The sequence below is a fragment of the Bos grunniens genome, chromosome 8 (genome assembly GCF_055505025.1).
Source record: "Bos grunniens cultivar Pamir isolate PY7600 chromosome 8, Bosgru_T2T1.0, whole genome shotgun sequence".
In the NCBI taxonomy this organism is placed as follows: domain Eukaryota; kingdom Metazoa; phylum Chordata; class Mammalia; order Artiodactyla; family Bovidae; genus Bos; species Bos grunniens.
The window spans coordinates 58,445,721-58,462,206 of NC_141172.1; the positions used below are offsets into that span (position 1 = coordinate 58,445,721).

Consider the following 16,486-nt stretch of genomic DNA (forward strand, 5'->3'; position numbering starts at 1 on the left):
AGGGGAGTGGGGTAGCAGAAGCACCCTGGAGTTAGAGGCTAGTTACAAACCAGACTATAAATTTTCAACATATTTAATTAGCCTATGCAACCGTGATGGTGTACATACCTACTGAATATGAGCCCCAGAGAAGAATCTCCTGAGATGGCCTTACTGTCTTCTGATTTGTCGAAGCCACTGGGGCCTTCCTAGAATGTGAGCTACAGAACAGCAGAGGCTGTTCTCCAGGTGAGTGCTGCATCCCTAAGGCCTAGAACCGTGCCTGGAGGACTGGAGGGGGCTCACCAAATGTTAAGTGAATAGGCAGACTGGGAACCCCCAGCCCATTCTTGGGGTCCTCTCACTCTTCACCTCTTCGCACCCATTTTCACCCTCAAATCCATGCTCCACACTACCCCCCAACATAACCTAGTGTGAGATATGGATTCTGTCACTCTCCTGCTCAAAGTATTTGATATCTCTCTTTTGCCCAGGATCCCAGTTCCCCCACTTTTTTTTTTTTTTAAACCAATTGAACTGCTACTTCTTTAAACCCTGATCAGATTTTGCCAACTTCTGTGTTACTTTCTGAGGAAGAATTCATCTCTCTCCTCCAAATATTATGATAGTTTTGCCCTCAGTCACTAGACAGTGAGCTCCTCAGGACAGGGACTGTGTCTTGTTTCCATACCTCTAGCCTGACATATGCTATTATATGCTATGCTATGCTAAGTCACTTCAGTCGTGTCCGACTCTGTGTGACCCCATAGACGGCAGCCATCAGGCTCCCCCGTCCCTGGGATTCTCCAGGCAAGAACACTGGAGTGGGTTGCCATTTCCTTCTCCAATGCATGAAAGTGAAAAGTGAAAATGAAGTCGCTGAGTCGTGTCCGACTCTTAGCGACCCCATGGACTGCAGCCTACCAGGCTCCTTCATCCATGGGATTTTCCAGGCAAGAGTACTGGAGTGGGGTGCCATTGCCTTCTCCGGCCTGACATATGGTAGATGCTAAATAAACAGAAGAGCGAAAGGCATTCCCAGCAGCGAGAAAGAGATGAACAAAAGTGGTCAAAGGTTTGGATAAAAAACGAATAGTTTAATTTGGCTAGAATATGAGGGAAAGTAGTAGGAGATAAAATGGAAAAGTCTCTTGGGTAAGATTTTGAAGGGACCTGATGGAAGATACTTTGCAGAGTGTGGGAAGCCAATGAAGGTTTTTGAGCAGAGGTGTAATACAATGAATATTACATTCAGTTTTAACACATCAGAGACTCATGAATATATGCAGCTGTCCATTCATATTCAAATTCACATCCCACCTATCCATCCATCCACTCTCCCACCCCCAGACTCCCCCAGGAGCTTTCCCTACCCCTTTACCTGCTACCTAGCCCAGCCAGGGATGTATATATGGGCAGCTTCCCCTCTCAGCCAGAGGATGTGGGGGCCCCAGCTGCCTGGGGCTGGGAAACAAGCCAGGGTTAGCTGAAGCTGGCTGACTAGCAGTCGGGCGGTGCCAGAGAGAACCTGTATAGTGCCAGGTGGTGCCTTGGGTTCCAGGCTGAGCCCATGACCCCGATAACCTTCTGGCTGGGCACATACCTGCCCCTCACTCCACCCCATTCCCATCTTGCTATCGGGGAGGGGGCACAGGGCCAGTTAGACCCACAGGACTTTGGCTCCATCTCCAAAAGGCCCTTCTGTGAGTCAGCTTGCTCCCCTCCAGGCTTGCTCCTCCCCCACCCACCTCCTATTTCCTATGCACGTACAGCCCGTACACACTGTGTCCCAGGACACCCCACAGTCAGCCACATGGCTCCCCTGTGCCCCAGCCCCCGGCTCCCTCTGTGGATTCCGGCCCCTGCCCCAGGCCCAGCTGTGCAATTGCTGCTGTTACTGCTCCTTCTGGTGCCTGCCCATCCCCAGAAGCTGCTCTGGATGCAGGGTGCTCCCACCACGGGAGGAGATTCATCTGGAGAAGATGATCCACTTGGTGAGGAGGACCTGCCCAGTGAAGAGGATATACCTGAAGAGGAGGACTCACCTGAAGAAGAGGACCTACCTGGATTGAAGACAGACCCAGGAGAAGAGAATTCTCTGAAGTTAGAGGATCTACCAACTGTTGAGGCACCCAGGGACACTGAAGGCCCCCAGAATAACGCCCACAGAGATGAAAAAGGTAAGTGGTCATCAGCTCTGCAAACCTAGGCTCCAGGAGGTTGGTGCTTTCCCCTCATTAAACCCCAGCCCAGGGAGGGATTATTCAGGGAAGAAGAGGAGCCTGTGCTCTGACAGTGATTTTTCCCAACCCCAGGAGCTCCCTTGCCACTAGCCCCTTACTCCCTTTCAGAGCTAGATGAAGAGACAAAAGGGACACAGATGGAGAGAGGTAAGCAGGAAGAGACAGAAAAGAAAGGGGGAGGTTGGAGAGGAAAAAAAGATCAGAATGTGGAGAGCAAAGTATGAAGAGACAGGAGAGGAAGGAGGGGGGCTGGTACCAGAGGAAGAGCAGGAAGGGTTTGTAGAAATCACCGCATCTTCAGTCTACAGATGAGGAAAGTGAGACCTAGGAAGCGGGAAACAGCAGGTAGAGGAACCTGGTTTCTTGACCCTCAAGCCAGAAACTTTGGAAAAGGAGATCAGAAAGGAAACAGGGAGAGTGGGGAGGAGGGATTTCTAAAGGAGAAAGATGGTCTACTAACCTGGGCCTGGGAACTGAGGTCTCCACCCGCTTTACAGACCCTAAGACAGTGGTTGCAAGCGGGCTAGTAGAATCTTTGTGTGGCCCATCAAGCTATGGCCTTTTATCTGGCTGCAAGCTGTTGTGCCTGTTTCTGGTGTTTCTGTTACCTACTATGCTTTTGTAAGAATCTGAGTTTGTGAACGCTGCTAGTGAGGACGACCCACCTCTTTTTGGCCGCTGGGGAGGGACTGGGCTCAAAGATCAGCCTCTTCATTCTTCTCATTTATGCAGGGGATGGCCACAGTCATTGGCGCTATGGAGGTGAGACACCCACCCCTACACAGACCCAATCTGGGCACCCAGCTCTGCTGATGCCCGCACACGCATCCCTCTCACCTCGCATCCACGTCTGCCAGTCCCGGACAACACCCGCTGCCTGTCCCCCGCCAACCCCAATCCCCGCATCCTTTACCTGTTTCCCTCCCGGATGCCTCCTGACTCGACCGCATCACTTTTTCTACTCCGCTTCCCTAAAAGTTCCTGATCTTGTCTTCAAACTTCCTGTACACACTTGCCCACTCCAGGCGCTCCGCCATGGCCCCAGGTGTCCCCAGCCTGCGCTGGCCGCTTTCAATCCCCGGTAGACATCCGCCCGGAGCTCACTGCGTTTTGTCCAGCCCTGCGCCCCCTGGAATTCCTTGGCTTTGAGCTCCCGCCACAACCAAAACTGCGCCTGTGCAACAACGGCCACACCGGTGAGGTGGCCTCCCGGGGGAGCCTCGGGGAAGGGGCGGAGTCTACCTGGAGATGAGGGGACGGTGATTGGAAGTTAGGCTGAGGGTGGGGCGGGCCCCGGTTCACCTGCCTCTCACCACACAGTGCAGCTGAGTCTGCCTTCCGGGCTGAAGATGGCCTTGGGTCCCGGGCAGGAGTACCGGGCCCTGCAGTTACATTTGCACTGGGGGGCCGCGGGTCGCCCGGGCTCGGAACACACGGTTGATGGTCACCGTTTTCCTGCCGAGGTGAGCGCGCAGCTGTCCGCGAAGGGTCGAAGTGGAGTGCCGGGTAAGGGATCTCGCCTACTCCTACTGTGTCTTTTCCAGATTCACGTGGTTCACCTCAGCACTGCATTTGAGGAATTTGACGAGGCTTTGGGGCGCCCAGGGGGCTTGGCCGTCTTGGCCGCCTTTCTGCAGGTACCAGCCCTGGACACTCCCCACCTCTGCTTTCCTACGCCCTCGGGCTCAGAATATCTTGCCCCAGAAACTCCCATCCCTGCACCTGACTGTCATCTTCACTCATTAGTTCTTTGATTAACGCCCACTGTGAGCCAGGCTCTGGGCCACAAAAAAAGATCCCGAAACCGTTGATCCTGTCTCCCCGCAGCCAGTGAGGGAGGCTAACAGGGTAGACATATACAGAGGACACATAGTCAAAGAGGTAGTCAGGGAAGGCCTCACAGAGGAGGTAAAACTTGAAGCCTTTGCTAGTGGGAAAGAAAAAGAGATATTCTATGCAGAGCGAACAGTACACACAAAGACTCAGAATATGGCCCATTTGGGGAATGGCACATGTGGGGAATGGTCAAAAGGAAGAGTCATTTCTCTAATACTTTTATAACCCATAATTTCCCCTTTGCAGAATGCACTGAGTCTAGAGAAGCATTTGACTTCTTTGGACTTGTACTGATCAAAGGTACAAACACAATGATTAGAAGAGGCTAATAGAAAGGAAGGATGGTGAGAAACCTGTTAGACTCACTGCCTCCCTGACTCATTAACACCAGCCTCACAGCATTGCAGAGAAGCACCTTGGAAATAGCGTGTCCTGGCTCCAAAAGTCAAACTCATGAATTATTAAGGTGAATGCAGAGGTACCATGAATACAAAGGTTATTGGGGTTGTCTGTGGCAGGACCACGGAATATGTATAGAGTTAGTGATAAGTGAGCCTGGAAAAGTAAGTAGAGCCCATCGTTGAGAGCCTTGTATCCTAGTAAAATGGCCCCGCATCCTCCTCTTCCTCCTATTTGCCACTGAAAATGAGTCCACCTAGTTAGGTCAGTTTGCAAAGTAGAAGTAAATGGACTTTGAGTAATAATACATAAGATTTTGTGTTTCCCCAGCATTCTCAGAGCTGGGGAATGGGGGAGGATTGTGGGAATCCGAATCACCTATAGGCCTCCAGCCATGACTCTAGATGCATGCATTCATCTGTCTTGCACTGTCACCTCCTAGGAAGGCCCAGAAGAAAACAGTGCCTATGAACAGTTGCTGTCACGTTTGGGAGAAATCACCGAGAAAGGTCAGTTTGTTGGTCTGGCTCCTACTCTTGATACCCTTGTCACAAAGAACCATCCTTGGGGAGCCTCAGGTCTGAGGATGGAGAAGGACTACCTCCCACAGAGAAGGGGGTTGCAGTATGAACTGGCTTACTGTGACCTTGATAATAACTATGAAGCAGAACACAGCAAACAGGCAAAGCTAACTGCTGCCCACAGATTTTTTGTTTAAAAACCAAACAGAAACCAAGATAAGATGAAAACCAAATAAAACCAAAAAACAGTGTTTGGAACTCCAGGGGTTGAGTCTGGAGAGCTAAAATTTTTCTTGAGAACTCTTACTCCTTCAAAGCATCAAATATTTGACTTTATTTTTTTTAATAATTTTATTTATGTTTGGCTGTGCTGGGTCTTCACTACTGTGCAGGCTTTTTCTAGTTGCAGCAAGTGGGGGCTTTTCTGTAGTTGCAGTATGCAGTCTTCTCATTGCAGTGGCTTCTCTCGTGGAGCACAGGCTCTAGGGCATGTGGGCTTCAGTATTTGCAGGGTGCAGGTTCAGTAGTTGCGGTTCCAGGCTCTCGAGTACAGGCTCAATGTGGTGCACGGGCTTAGTTGCTCCGCAGCATGTGGGATCTTTCCCTGGCAAGGGATTGAACCTATGTCCTCTGCGTTGGCAGGTGTTCTTTTACCACTGAGCCACCAGGGAGCCCAGCATCAAATATTTTAAATTTGTAAATAATGTTGGAAATCTTCTTGTCCTTCTTAGTCACTCTAGGTCATTTTAAACTTCACCCAGCTGGATCTTACATTTTGCTAAACTAAAGAGAACTATGCTTTTTGAATTTTTGTGTCTTGTCTTTTATAGTTATAGGTATTTACTTACAAATTATTCAAATTACAAATTATTCAGAAAATTACTTATTTTCTCTTTTGATTCACTCTTGGCTTACATCTGCATTCCAGCATGTTGTCACAGTATGCAAAGTAAGAGTGAAGACTCAGAAGAAGGGCCAAGGTAGCAGTTCTCTTACTCTGTGAGCCCCCAAAGCCTTTTACTTTCTACCGAGTCATGTCCTGTGCTGAGTTATAGGAAGGGATATACTCAGTGAAGAAATAGTCTGAGGGAGTTGGGTCAGCTTGGTTTCTGGGATTTAAAAATGTATCCCCAGCCAGGCTGTGACCCAGGGCCAACCTTCATCCCACCAGCTGGCTTCTGAGCAGATCTCAAGGGCCCGAAAAAGTAGCTCCTGAGTTGTAGTCCCTGCCCTCTGGCAGGGAGGCACCCCCTGCACCCCTGTGGCTCAGCTCAGGAAGGTCAGACCATTGACCAGCAGTATATGGCTGGAGCCGAATGGGGACAGAGGGGGACAAGTGCTAGGGAAAAAAAATAAAAAATAAAAATGTATCCCTCTACCCCAGAGCTTTGGTGTGTGTATGAGGGGAAGTCAAGATAGGTTGGACCCCAGCACACATCCTCTCCACAGACTCTGAGACTTGGGTCCCAGGACTGGATGTATCTGCACTGCTGCCCTCTGACCTCAGCCGCTACTTCCGATATGAGGGGTCTCTCACCACACCCCCCTGTGCCCAGGGGGTCATCTGGACTGTGTTCAACCAGACAGTGAAGCTGAGTGCTAAGCAGGTGGGGTTGGGGTGTGGTGGTGACACTGGGGATGAGGAGGCAGAAAGAGATGAAGGGGCCGTGTGGGGGAAGTGGGGGACGTGGACAGTAAGCCTGTGACCCATTTGCTTCTGTGTTATGAGCCCACCCCCCACTGTCTGCTGTCCTCCCCAGCTCCACACCCTCTCTGACTCCCTGTGGGGACCTGATGACTCTCGGCTGCAGCTGAACTTCCGAGCTACGCAGCCTTTGAATGGGCGAATAATTGAGGCCTCCTTCCCCGCTGGCGTGGATGGCAGCCCTAGGACTGTTGAACCAGGTGCCACTTTGTCTACTGATGCTGGGACCCCCTCTCCAGCCACAGGGCCTGCATCCTCTCTTGTGTCCTCACTTGTCTGTCACTGGTGGTCACAGCCCCCAGCTCTAACATCTGTTTTTTTCTCTTCAGTCCACCTGAATTCCTGTCTCGCTGCTGGTGAGTCTGTGCCCCCTTCCTTGGCACTGTTCAGCCAGGGGCTAGTCAGGACCACCACTGCTACCTCTGCGTTTCTGTAGAACAGACTCCAAACCCAATAGGATAGTGTTGGATCAAGGTGGGGCTTACCCTGTCATCCCCAGAGCAAGAGTTGGTCAGAATGAAGCTCAAAAAACTCCTCCAATCCTCCTTCCCAAGCCATCTCTTTTGTCTTTAAGGAGGAAAAGGGTGCTTATCTTACCCCTCCTTGTGTACCCACCCCCTTCCCTTAGCTGGCCCCTGCTGGAGACACAGGGAGCAGCAGCGGAACTTCGGACGGAGCTGGTGGGGTGGGGTGCAGGTGGAAGCCTCTCTGAGGGAATCCTACGGGCTCCTCTTCACTCCCTGAGGCAGTCTCTTTCCTCCTTCCTCCAGGCGACATCCTGGCCCTGGTTTTTGGCCTCCTCTTTGCTGTTACCAGCATCGCCTTCCTTGTGCAAATGAGAAGGCAGCAAAGGTATTATACTGACCCTCTCCCTCAGGCCCAGCCCCCACCTCCCCAAGTGGAATCCAGAGCAGCTCCGTGCAAATTGCATGCAAATGAGCTCATCCCTGGTGAGATTTCTGATTAGGCTTCCCTGTTGTGTAGACATCTAAGTGAGACCAAAGGGAGTGTTAGCTACCACCCAGCAGAGGTCACAGAGACTGTTGCCTAGAGGCCTGCCACTTGGAGAATACGCAGAGAAGCTGGTCAGAGGAATCCGAGGGGCAGCTGAAGACTGTCTTGTTCATTACACCACTTCCTTTTAAACCTCCAAAGATATTTTTAAAAATGAATATTTCTAATAAAACCTGTGGAAAGCAAATCCTTGTCTCCTAAATCAAAAGGATGGTGCATTCATTTCCTATCACTGCTATAACAAACTACCACAAACTTAATGGTAATGGAAATTTATTCTCTTAAGAGTTCTAGAGGTCAGATGTCCAAAATGAATCTTATGGGCTAAAGTCAAGGTGTCTTCAGGGATGGTTCCCTCTGGACACTCTTGAGGGGAGAATATTTTCCTGCCTTTTTCAGCTTCTAGAAGCCAAGCATTCCTTGGCTTGTGGCCCCTTCCTTGCATCACTCCAATCTCTTGCTTCCATTGTCACATCACCTACAACTGCGTTGAAAGGACCCTTGTGATTATGTTGGGCCCACGCAGATAACCTAGAATAATCTCCCCATCTCAGAATCCTTAACTTGACTTCAAAGTCCCTTTTCCCATGTAAGGTGACATTTCACAGGATTAGGATGTGGACATCTTTGATGAGGCAGCAGGAGTCTGCCTAACATAGATGTCATCAGGAAGCGGGCAGAAATGACCTATAGTGTTGGAATGACCGTGTGTGTGTGTGTCTGTGTCTGTCTATCTGTCTATAGTGTTGGAATGACTGTGTGTGTGTCTGTCTCTCTGTCTATAGGGCAGGCTCAGTCTCTAGGCTTAAAATCCGTGAGGCTTTTGGGCTTTCACCCTGCTCAAGTGAAACCAATGTAGTTTTGTGGTTTTGCCTTCCAGTTGTGTTGTGCCCAGCCACCTGCTGGAATGGGGCAGTGCCCCTGACCGCAGCTCCTCTGCCCTGTGGGGAATAAGGGCCAGGATGCTCCTCCAGCCCTGCCAGGCTCCTCTGCTCCACACAACCCGTTCACAACCCCTCCTCGGTGAGCCTAGTGCCCCCATCCCTCTGGCTCACTCAGAGCTCCTTCCAACTTCACTTTTCCCCTGAGGCATCCTCTCCACCTTCTCCACTTTGGAAAATTACCACCACCACTGCCAATACCCAAGAAAGGCTTAAAGGGCCCCATCATGCTGGTAACATCAGTTTTATTGGTTGGGTTGGCAGCTAGCCTGGCTGGGGGCAGGGCCAGCCCTCAGAGGTTGTTGAGCTCCAGCAGTGTCTGGTCGAGGGTCTGGTGGATCTCCACGTTCTCCTCCTTGGCACTGGCCAAGGTCTCTGCGAGGGGAAGCAACCCGTGAGCAGGGGTGGGGTGGGGAGACATGAGGGGAGAAACATGGGGAGGCATGGACAGGGGGTGTGACAGACACGGAGTGGGCTGGAGGCATACAAAGACACAAACATTCAGGGATCTGGGGACCCCTTGGGTGGGACAGACAGATGGACTGACCAAGACAGGGATGCCTCACTCAAGGCTTTGGGGCCATGGAGGTGTATGGGAAGGCCCGAGTCATAAACTAATTTACCCTCCTTCTTTAGAAGGTTCAAGAGTTGGAAACAGGAGGAAAGACAAAGACTGAGCCAGGAAAGGGAGTGTCAGACAGATAGACAAACTCGAGGCAGAAAACAGACCTGCAGCGAAAGCCCCCACGTTGCTGGCATCCAGTGTCATTCCAAATGTCATCCCGGACCTTTAACAACCTTACATCCCTCTCCTACACTTCACCTGCCCACTCCCCTTCCAGTCATTCCTTTATATCCTGGAATCTCAGCTGAGCACTCTAAGGGCAGTGACATGCCTGGGTTTGCAGAAGGGCATGTATCTCAGAGGCACCAGAGGGCCCGCGGTGAATGACACAGTCATACGTGCCCACATGCGTCAGTGAGAGTCATGCAGAGGGGGTTCTGGGGTAGGCCTCAGTGTTTTGTGGGTGATCTCAGTGGGGGAGGGAGTCACAAGATTAGGGGTGCCCACAGGAGCCAGGGTCTCAGCAGTGAACCAGTGCTCTGTGGGGGTGATGGCAGTGCTCTTTAGAGGGCAGGAAAACAGCATGGAGACCAAATGGAGTTTATTAAGCAGCAGAGAGTGTGGAGGCCGACAGTAGAGGGAGGAGTGGATGGATATAGAAGGATGAAGCAAGTGCCAGGATGGGCAGCGGATGTGGTGAGGGCTCTCCTAGGCTGCACCCAGCCTGGCTTTGCAGTGTTGGCAATTTCTGCTCCTCCTGCTGGCCCTGCTTCCCATAGAGAAAATGGAAAGGAGAAGAGAGAGGGGGCCGAGGGCCACGCTGGTGAGGGGCTCAGAGGGAGGTGATGTCATTGAGCGCGTTGTCCAGCTCCTCACTGATGGCCTTGTACTTCATCTTCTGTGCATAGACTTCATCTGGTGGGGGGTCCAGGAGAGGGGGGCCAGGTGGGAGTGTGGGGAGAAGGAATGGAGGGAAAGAGGAGTGGAAGGAGAGAGGGTAATAGAGAGAACAAGAATCAGAGAGAGGTGGATGAAGATGGAATGAGGGAGACAGGCCAGAGAACAGGCTGGACAGCCATCAGGGCCCCCTCCTCTCCTCTCTGTACCCCTATGTCTTTTATCCTTCTCTGTACCCCAAGTTGGTGCTTCCCCAAGGAGCTCCTGCCTCCCCCCAGGGACCTGGGGGCACAGTGCTTTGCATAAGCAGGAGTGCTTGCTGCAAGGGGAGGACACTCAAGCCAGAAAGGTCTAAAGTCGGAGAGAAAATTGAGGCTTGCCTGAGAGGGCTGGAAGCAAGAGATGTGGGAGTTATGAAAGTGAAATAAAAGGGAAAGACAGTTTTAGGCACAACGTTATTGATAAGAGTGAGAAGTAGCTACAGACTAGCAAACACCTGGATATTTGTTTTCATTAAATCTAGCTTAGAATAGTATTTTCCATTACTGTTTTTATGAAAACCTAGATATTAAACCAAACAGCTCTCTATTTAATAAAGAGGGTGCTGTACTTGGAGACAGTGTTATCTAGATCAGTGCTACTCAGAGTCTGGTCTGAGGACCAGCAGCATCTGCATTGTCAGGGTGCTTGTTAGACACAGATTCAGTCCAAAGTCACCAGTCACTTCCGAGCAGGACCCAGGAATTTGTATTTTTTAAAAACTCTCTGAGGGGATTCTCATGCCCACTCAAGTTTGCAAAGCACTGGAGTTGATGGGGCTACATCATCTATCTACTTGGATGGGAGGCACAGACTGCCAAAACCTGTGGAGTCCTAGGGGATCCAGTCCTAATTTACCACTGGCAAGTCCCATGGGATAGGAAGATAAGTCATGGGGAGTACAGACCTATTTTGAAAGTCTCGGGGGTACAGAGGAATATCCTTTTTACCTTCCAGGTCATCGATGGTTTTCTCCAACTTTGCCACCGACCTTTCAGCAAACTCTGCTCGGGTCTCAGCCTGGGTGTAAAGGCAAGATGGGGAAAAATGACAAAAATCTAGGCCCTCCCAGACACTATCACTTAAGTCAACCTTCTGTTCTGCCCCTGTTCCCAATTCCTGCCATAGGAGGTCTCTGGTAGGGATTGGGGGGCTTGAAGGTCATTCGGAATGGAAGGACTCTCACCTCCTTTAGCTTCTCCTCCAGCAGTTTGATCTCCTCTTCATATTTATCTTCTTTGGTGGAATACTTTTAGGGACAGACACAGGTCATCAGTACACCACTCCCACAAAGCCTTCATTTCTTCACGGAGCCCCACAGGCTACTCCTGATTTTGTCTCCATCAAACACTGCGCCCCGCCCTGCCTGGGCCCATCGCCTCCCTTCCCTGAAGGAACCCATCCTCACTGCCCCTCTGCCCCCTCTACCTTGTCCGCTTGGGCTTCCAGGGATTTCAAGTTGTTGGTAACAATTTTCAGCTCCTCCTCTAGGTCCCCACATTTACTGCAGGGGGGTGTGTGGCAGGGTGGGATGTGAAGGCACAGTGGGGGAGACAGTGGAGGTGGCACAGTGGGGAAGGGGTGGAGGAGGGAAGAGAAGAAGAGCAAAGTTGTGAGAGTGACAGCAGGCAGAGACTGGAAGCCCCAGGCCCTTCCCGACCCCCAGCAGGTTGAGAGAGAGCAGCCTGAGGTGGAGGGGAAGGTGAGCCGAGAGAAGGTGCCATTGGCCAGAAAGGTCCAGAGAGGTGACTACCTCCTCCTCTGAGGCCATCAGGGACTTGAGGGCCTGATCCATGGTTCGAAGCTCCTCCTCCAGCTGCCTGGCTCGGCTGGGGGCCAGCAGGTAGGGGTCAAAGGCAGGACCAGTCCCTGGGGTACCCTGACTGGGGAAGCACCTCCCACTGCACAGAGTGCCCCACAGCCATGGGCTCAGGCCGAGGTTCACTTGCTACCCTGGGGTGTCCTTACCTCTCAGCCACCTCAGCTCTCTCTTCTGAGCGCTCCAGCTCTCCTTCCAGGATCACCAGTTTCCTGGCCACCTGTGGGGATGGGGGAGTGAGGAGAAAATCCATGGTGAATGATTGGGGGTGCCTGGGGTTCAGGCGTGAGAACAAAGTGGAGCAGGGCTGTCACCTCCTCATATTTGCGGTCCGAATCCTCGGCAATGTGCTTGGCCTCCTTCAGCTGCATCTCCTGCAGCTCCATCTTTTCCTCATCCTTCATAGCTCGGTTTTCGATGACCTTCATTCCTCTGAGAGGCAGGGTGAGTGGTGGGGGTGGGGTTAGGTCCAGCAGGGACAGGCTCCCGGCTCCCTCCCCACCCCATCCTCTGAGGACCCCGCTGCCCACCTCTCGCTCTCATCAGCTGCCTTCTCAGCCTCCTCCAGCTTCTGCAGGGCTGTAGCCAGACGCTCCTGTGCCCGGTCCAGCTCCTCCTCTACCAGCTGAATGCGGCGGTTCAGGGAGGCCACATCTGCCTCAGCCTGTGAGTCAAAGGTCAGAGGTCAGAAAGGCTGTGTCTGCCTTGGATGAGGATCAGAGAGGCATCAGAGGGTGGTTAAGATGCTTGTCAGAACAAAGCTAAGCTTTCTGGCCTCCAGACATTCAACCTATTTTTTTTTTTTTTTCCACTAAACCATCTTCTTCGCAGATTCTGTGTTCCAGCCCAAAACATGCACTCTTGGACAAGCTCCATTCCCCTGCTTCGGGGCCTCTGCTAGCACTGTGCTTAGTCTCCAGTGGGTATCTGCACACAAATCCCCTCGTCCTGTGTGAGAGCACTCCAATTGCTGGGATCAGGTCTGAGGTAGCCCTGACTCCTCAGCGGAGTCTGGCTCAGGCAAGGGGTGGGAAAGAATCAGGCCAACCAGGCCACAGTGCTGCGAAAATCCGCCAATCACAGAATCAAGCTCTGTGATGTCACTGGCTGCCAGGCAGACTCACAGCAGGAAGCTTAGGCGGCAAGCCAGGCTGTAGCAGGAGGCTCTCTGCCAGTGCTGGATACAAGTGGGGGCAGTGCAAGCGCAGTGTGAGTGGCAGATCCGCCACTGATCCTGCAATATAGAGGCAAAATCGTGGAGGTTTTGGAGATGGTCCATAGAAAGGGATGATACCTTGAGAAAAAGAGGACAGAGCAAGAAAGATCCCAAAAAGGCAAAGGAGAGAAGCAGTGCAATTTGGTGTTAAGAGCATCTGCTCTGAGTGACACTGCTGTCTTTGAGCTACTTGTGTGACCTTGGGTAACTTATTTAGTCTCTCTAAGCCTTGGTTCCTCCTTTGTAGAATGTTCTGAGATAATGCAGTGCTTCTAATGCTGGATTAATAACAGACCATTAGGGAGGAAACGAAAAAAAAAAAATCCAAGTTCTTTAGCTCCATCCTGGAGCCACTGAACTGAGATCTCTAGGGCAGAGGCTTGAAAATCCTATCTTTTTTTCTTTTTTAAGCTTTCAAGGGATTCTGAGGAGCCTGGCAGGGGGTTGCAGAGTCAGACATGACTGAGCGAGTATCACTCATTCACTCAAGGGATTCTGATGATAAGCAATCTTGGGAAATAGTAAAATAACACACAGAAAGCACTTGAGCAGGTGCCTGCAGAGTCCCCATCCCATAAACATGGGACTCTAGATTCAGGATTGGAAAGGAGAAGGGACCAGTGCAGGGGAAGAAGAGAGTGAGAGGGGAGAGACAGGTGGCAGCGCTGGGGGAAGGACAGGGGAAACAGCACCATATGTAGAAAGTAGTGTTGCCCTTACAGTCCAGGGGCTAAAGGCCACCTAGAGTGACAGGAACCCATCCTGGGCACAGGACTGGATGACTCCGTGTGCAAAGATTCTGGGGACCGCACTGGGGGTTGGGAAGAATGACTCTGAGGAATCTTGGAGGTCTAGAGAGAGGTGAGACTCTATAAAAGGGAACCTCTCTTCATGGTCATCGGGTAACAAGTGACTCTGGAGAACCTGGGAAGTCCTGGGGCCTGCATCACAGGACTGACTTTTGGCATTTTGTGCTTCTCAAGTTTTTCCCAGTTAGGGATGCTGCTCTCTTAACCACAGGACAGACAGTGCCATCCCCATTGCACAAACGGGAAGCAAGAGAGGAAGGAAAGACTGAGGCAGTGTGTCAGTTAAGTGCTGTGTTCAAGGTCATACAAGTCTGGGCAGTGCTTCCTCTCTACTCCCGGCGCTGCTGCCCCGCTTCCCCAGCTCTGTCCCTGTCCTCCCCTCCTCCTCTTCAGCCCCCACCCAGCTCCTTGGGTTTCCAGGCCTGCCTCCAGCTGCACTGGGCCGTAGTTATTTATAGAGTGTCAGATGCCCAGGGTCGCCTTCACCAGCAGCTGCAGGCCAGTTCCCTTCCAAGTGCCAGGGCGGGTGAAGAACCAAAACCAAAGACTGGAGGTCAGAGAAACCAACCTTGGGGGCAGAGTGGGGTGGGGAACATGGATAATGGTCAACACAAACAGTAATGTCATCTCTGATCTCGGATGTTCAGACCATGCTTATGCTAATCCCCCCATCCACCCAAGTTGAAGCCTCATTTTAAACTTAATCCTGGGTGGAAGGCAAATAGGGAACAGGAGGCAGAGAAAGTACCAGGTCCAAAGTGTTATGGCCATTCTCCTACCTCAAGGTGGGGGTTGGGACTGGCAGGAGGTGGAGATGTCTGGTTAGGAGGTGTGGGGTAGGGAGAGAAATCTCAGAGTGAGCAGGACTTGCCAAGGTGGCTGCCCTGGCATTTGTGGCCTTGTCCCTCTGCCCTGTGGCCTGGCATGGTCTCGAGGCTGACAGCTTAATGAGGGTAAATAAGGGACCGACAGAACCTGAGCTGGGGGCCTAGTGCACAGCAGGGCCACTGGAGCCAGAGGTCAAGGCCAGGGAATTTCTAATGGCCCCCCAGGGGTGTAACTGAAGTCAGGGCCCATCTTTGGATTCGTTTTCTCTCCCCCTGCCCACAGCACCTACACCCACAGCCCACATCCCCAAAATGTAGCTGCAGTTTTCTCTCCATTTTCAGCTGGAGGATTAGTTGAGGTGGAGGGTAAATTCTTGTACTACTCACCCCCACGATGACTCATTGTTTGATCACTGTACATTCTAAGAGCTGGAACCCAATGGAATTGCAGTGCTATGTCCTCTGGGGGAAGTGGTAAGTGGTTTTGATTTACCCACTGTCTTGAATTATTTGTGCCAGCTTGCTCTAGCCTGGGTTCTTGCAAGGAAACCCTTTCAGTCCTGCTGAAGAAGGTCCCTCCATCCCCATCTGGGACCCCTTCCAGTGCACTAATTCTCCCACACCCCCAGGTCCACACTCACATCAGTGGCTTTCTTCTCAGCCTGCTCCAGTTTCTCCTGGGCATCCTTCACTGATTCAGAATACTTTTCCACCTCGTCCTCCGTCCCTTTTAGCTTTTTCTGGAGGGCCTGCTGCTCCTCTTCCAGCTGGGAGAGAAAAACATCAGTCAGCCAGGCCCAGGCCCAGGCCCAGGCCAGAGTCAGGGGTGTGTGTGAGGGGGTACTGAGATATTTAGAGGCTGTCAGGGAGGAAGAGGGATATCAGAGGACAGTGGGGGACAGTGCAGCTAGGGGTGTGTAGGGATCTGGTGGGAGTAGAGAGAAAGTTCCCAGCCCCAAGGAAGCAGGCCCATCATGGCTCTCTGCAAGGGCAGGAGTGGAAATCTGGGAACTGGGGCTCCCCAGGCTAAGGTGGGTGGAATGAAGTGTGGCTCTGGTGAGGGACCTTCCGGGGTACTGTGAAGGCCCAGCAGCCCCCACACTGGACGGTAGAGAGCATTGGTGAGCAGGCCAGTGGCTGGGGGGCATAGCGCAGGGCCGACCCTGCCCTTATTGTGGGGTGGGGCGGGGGCTGCGCCGGGCCTGGGACCCCCCCACCTGCTTGCAGCGGTCCTCAGCTTGCTTCTTGTCGGCCTCAGCCTGCTCTGCGCGGTCGATGGCATTCTCCTTGTCCAGTTTTAACATCTGCATCTTCTTCTTGATGGCGTCCATGGTTGCAGTGGGGGACGGGCCGGCCGGCGGGCAGTGAGGACCGGGAGAACTGGGCTGGCCTCTCGGACTGGGCGCACGGGTGGCGGGCAAGGAGCACCAAGCGGGACTGGGATGTCCCTGCCGCGCGGGCGCCTAAAAGGCGGGGAGGGACCGGGCGGAGCTGGGGGCCAAGACCCTCCCCCACTGCGTCCCAAACCTTGTAGGGGCAGAAGCACTGCAGGGTCGGGGGGCGCGGCCACCCCCTGCGCCCACCCCCTCGGGACCGCCCCCTCGGGGCCCCGCCTCTCCCTTCTATCCCACCCATCTCCATCCTACCCCCACCCCGCCCGCAGCCGTCGGACGGGA

General features: G+C 52.5%; 3 protein-coding genes across 17 annotated transcripts in view; 2 read left to right on the top strand and 1 right to left on the bottom strand.

Annotated features, from left to right (window-relative positions):
• The window catches only part of CCDC107 (coiled-coil domain containing 107), a 39,880-nt gene extending 39,700 nt beyond the window's left edge, over positions 1–180 (top strand). For both annotated transcript variants that reach the window (XM_086415803.1, XM_086415804.1), the window contains exon 5: positions 82–180. In XM_086415803.1, the coding sequence (XP_086271929.1) occupies positions 82–115 (34 nt within the window). In that variant the 3' untranslated portion in view covers positions 116–180. The remainder of the gene's footprint in view (positions 1–81) is intronic.
• A 316-nt stretch (positions 181–496) lies between these two features.
• CA9 (carbonic anhydrase 9) lies at positions 497–7,884 on the top strand. 7 transcript variants are annotated; one of them, XR_015169859.1, is made up of 12 exons: positions 497–2,159; positions 2,955–2,984; positions 3,248–3,418; positions 3,543–3,685; positions 3,767–3,859; positions 4,900–4,966; positions 5,907–5,958; positions 6,428–6,585; positions 6,739–6,883; positions 7,013–7,039; positions 7,454–7,535; positions 7,668–7,884. XR_015169859.1 is itself a non-coding variant. In XM_086415761.1 (11 exons), exons 1-11 carry the CDS (start codon positions 1,793–1,795, stop codon positions 7,732–7,734), a joined length of 1,350 nt encoding a protein of 449 aa, XP_086271887.1. In that variant the 5' UTR covers positions 1,761–1,792; the 3' UTR covers positions 7,735–7,884. The 7 variants fall into 7 exon arrangements, 2 of the variants coding, with proteins under 2 accessions (XP_086271886.1, XP_086271887.1); XR_015169862.1 differs by lacking the exon at positions 3,767–3,859 and having other exon boundaries at positions 3,543–3,728; XM_086415761.1 differs by lacking the exon at positions 5,907–5,958 and having other exon boundaries at positions 1,761–2,159.
• A 982-nt stretch (positions 7,885–8,866) lies between these two features.
• On the bottom strand, positions 8,867–16,249 carry TPM2 (tropomyosin 2). Of its 8 annotated transcripts, none has more exons than XR_015169866.1 (9): positions 16,028–16,249; positions 15,452–15,577; positions 12,489–12,622; positions 12,273–12,390; positions 12,108–12,178; positions 11,568–11,968; positions 11,326–11,388; positions 11,090–11,159; positions 8,867–9,013 (listed from the first exon to the last, which is right to left on the bottom strand). XR_015169866.1 is itself a non-coding variant. In XM_086415769.1 (9 exons), the coding sequence occupies exons 1-9, from the start codon at positions 16,139–16,141 to the stop codon at positions 8,931–8,933; spliced, it is 855 nt and encodes a 284-aa protein (XP_086271895.1). In that variant the 5' UTR covers positions 16,142–16,249; the 3' UTR covers positions 8,867–8,930. The 8 variants fall into 8 exon arrangements, 6 of the variants coding, with proteins under 6 accessions (XP_086271895.1, XP_086271894.1, XP_086271892.1 ...); XR_015169865.1 differs by having other exon boundaries at positions 11,568–12,022; XM_086415769.1 differs by having other exon boundaries at positions 11,568–11,643.
• Positions 16,250–16,486: the final 237 nt, after the last annotated feature.

Excerpts from the sequence above, each read along its gene's own strand:
- CA9 (XM_086415760.1), top strand. The coding sequence starts at position 1,550 with ATGACCCCGATAACCTTCTGGCTGGGCACATACCTGCCCCTCACTCCA. Across the intron at positions 2,985-3,247 it reads CAGTCATTGGCGCTATGGAG|GCGCTCCGCCATGGCCCCAG; the intron begins GTGAGACACCCA and ends TGCCCACTCCAG. Across the intron at positions 3,860-4,899 it reads TCTTGGCCGCCTTTCTGCAG|GAAGGCCCAGAAGAAAACAG; the intron begins GTACCAGCCCTG and ends GTCACCTCCTAG.
- TPM2 (XM_086415766.1), bottom strand. The coding sequence starts at position 16,141 with ATGGACGCCATCAAGAAGAAGATGCAGATGTTAAAACTGGACAAGGAG. Across the intron at positions 12,023-12,107 it reads AGAGCTGAGGTGGCTGAGAG|TCAGGGTACCCCAGGGACTG; the intron begins GTAAGGACACCC and ends GTGCTTCCCCAG. Across the intron at positions 11,160-11,325 it reads TGGAGGAGAAGCTAAAGGAG|GCTGAGACCCGAGCAGAGTT; the intron begins GTGAGAGTCCTT and ends CTTTACACCCAG.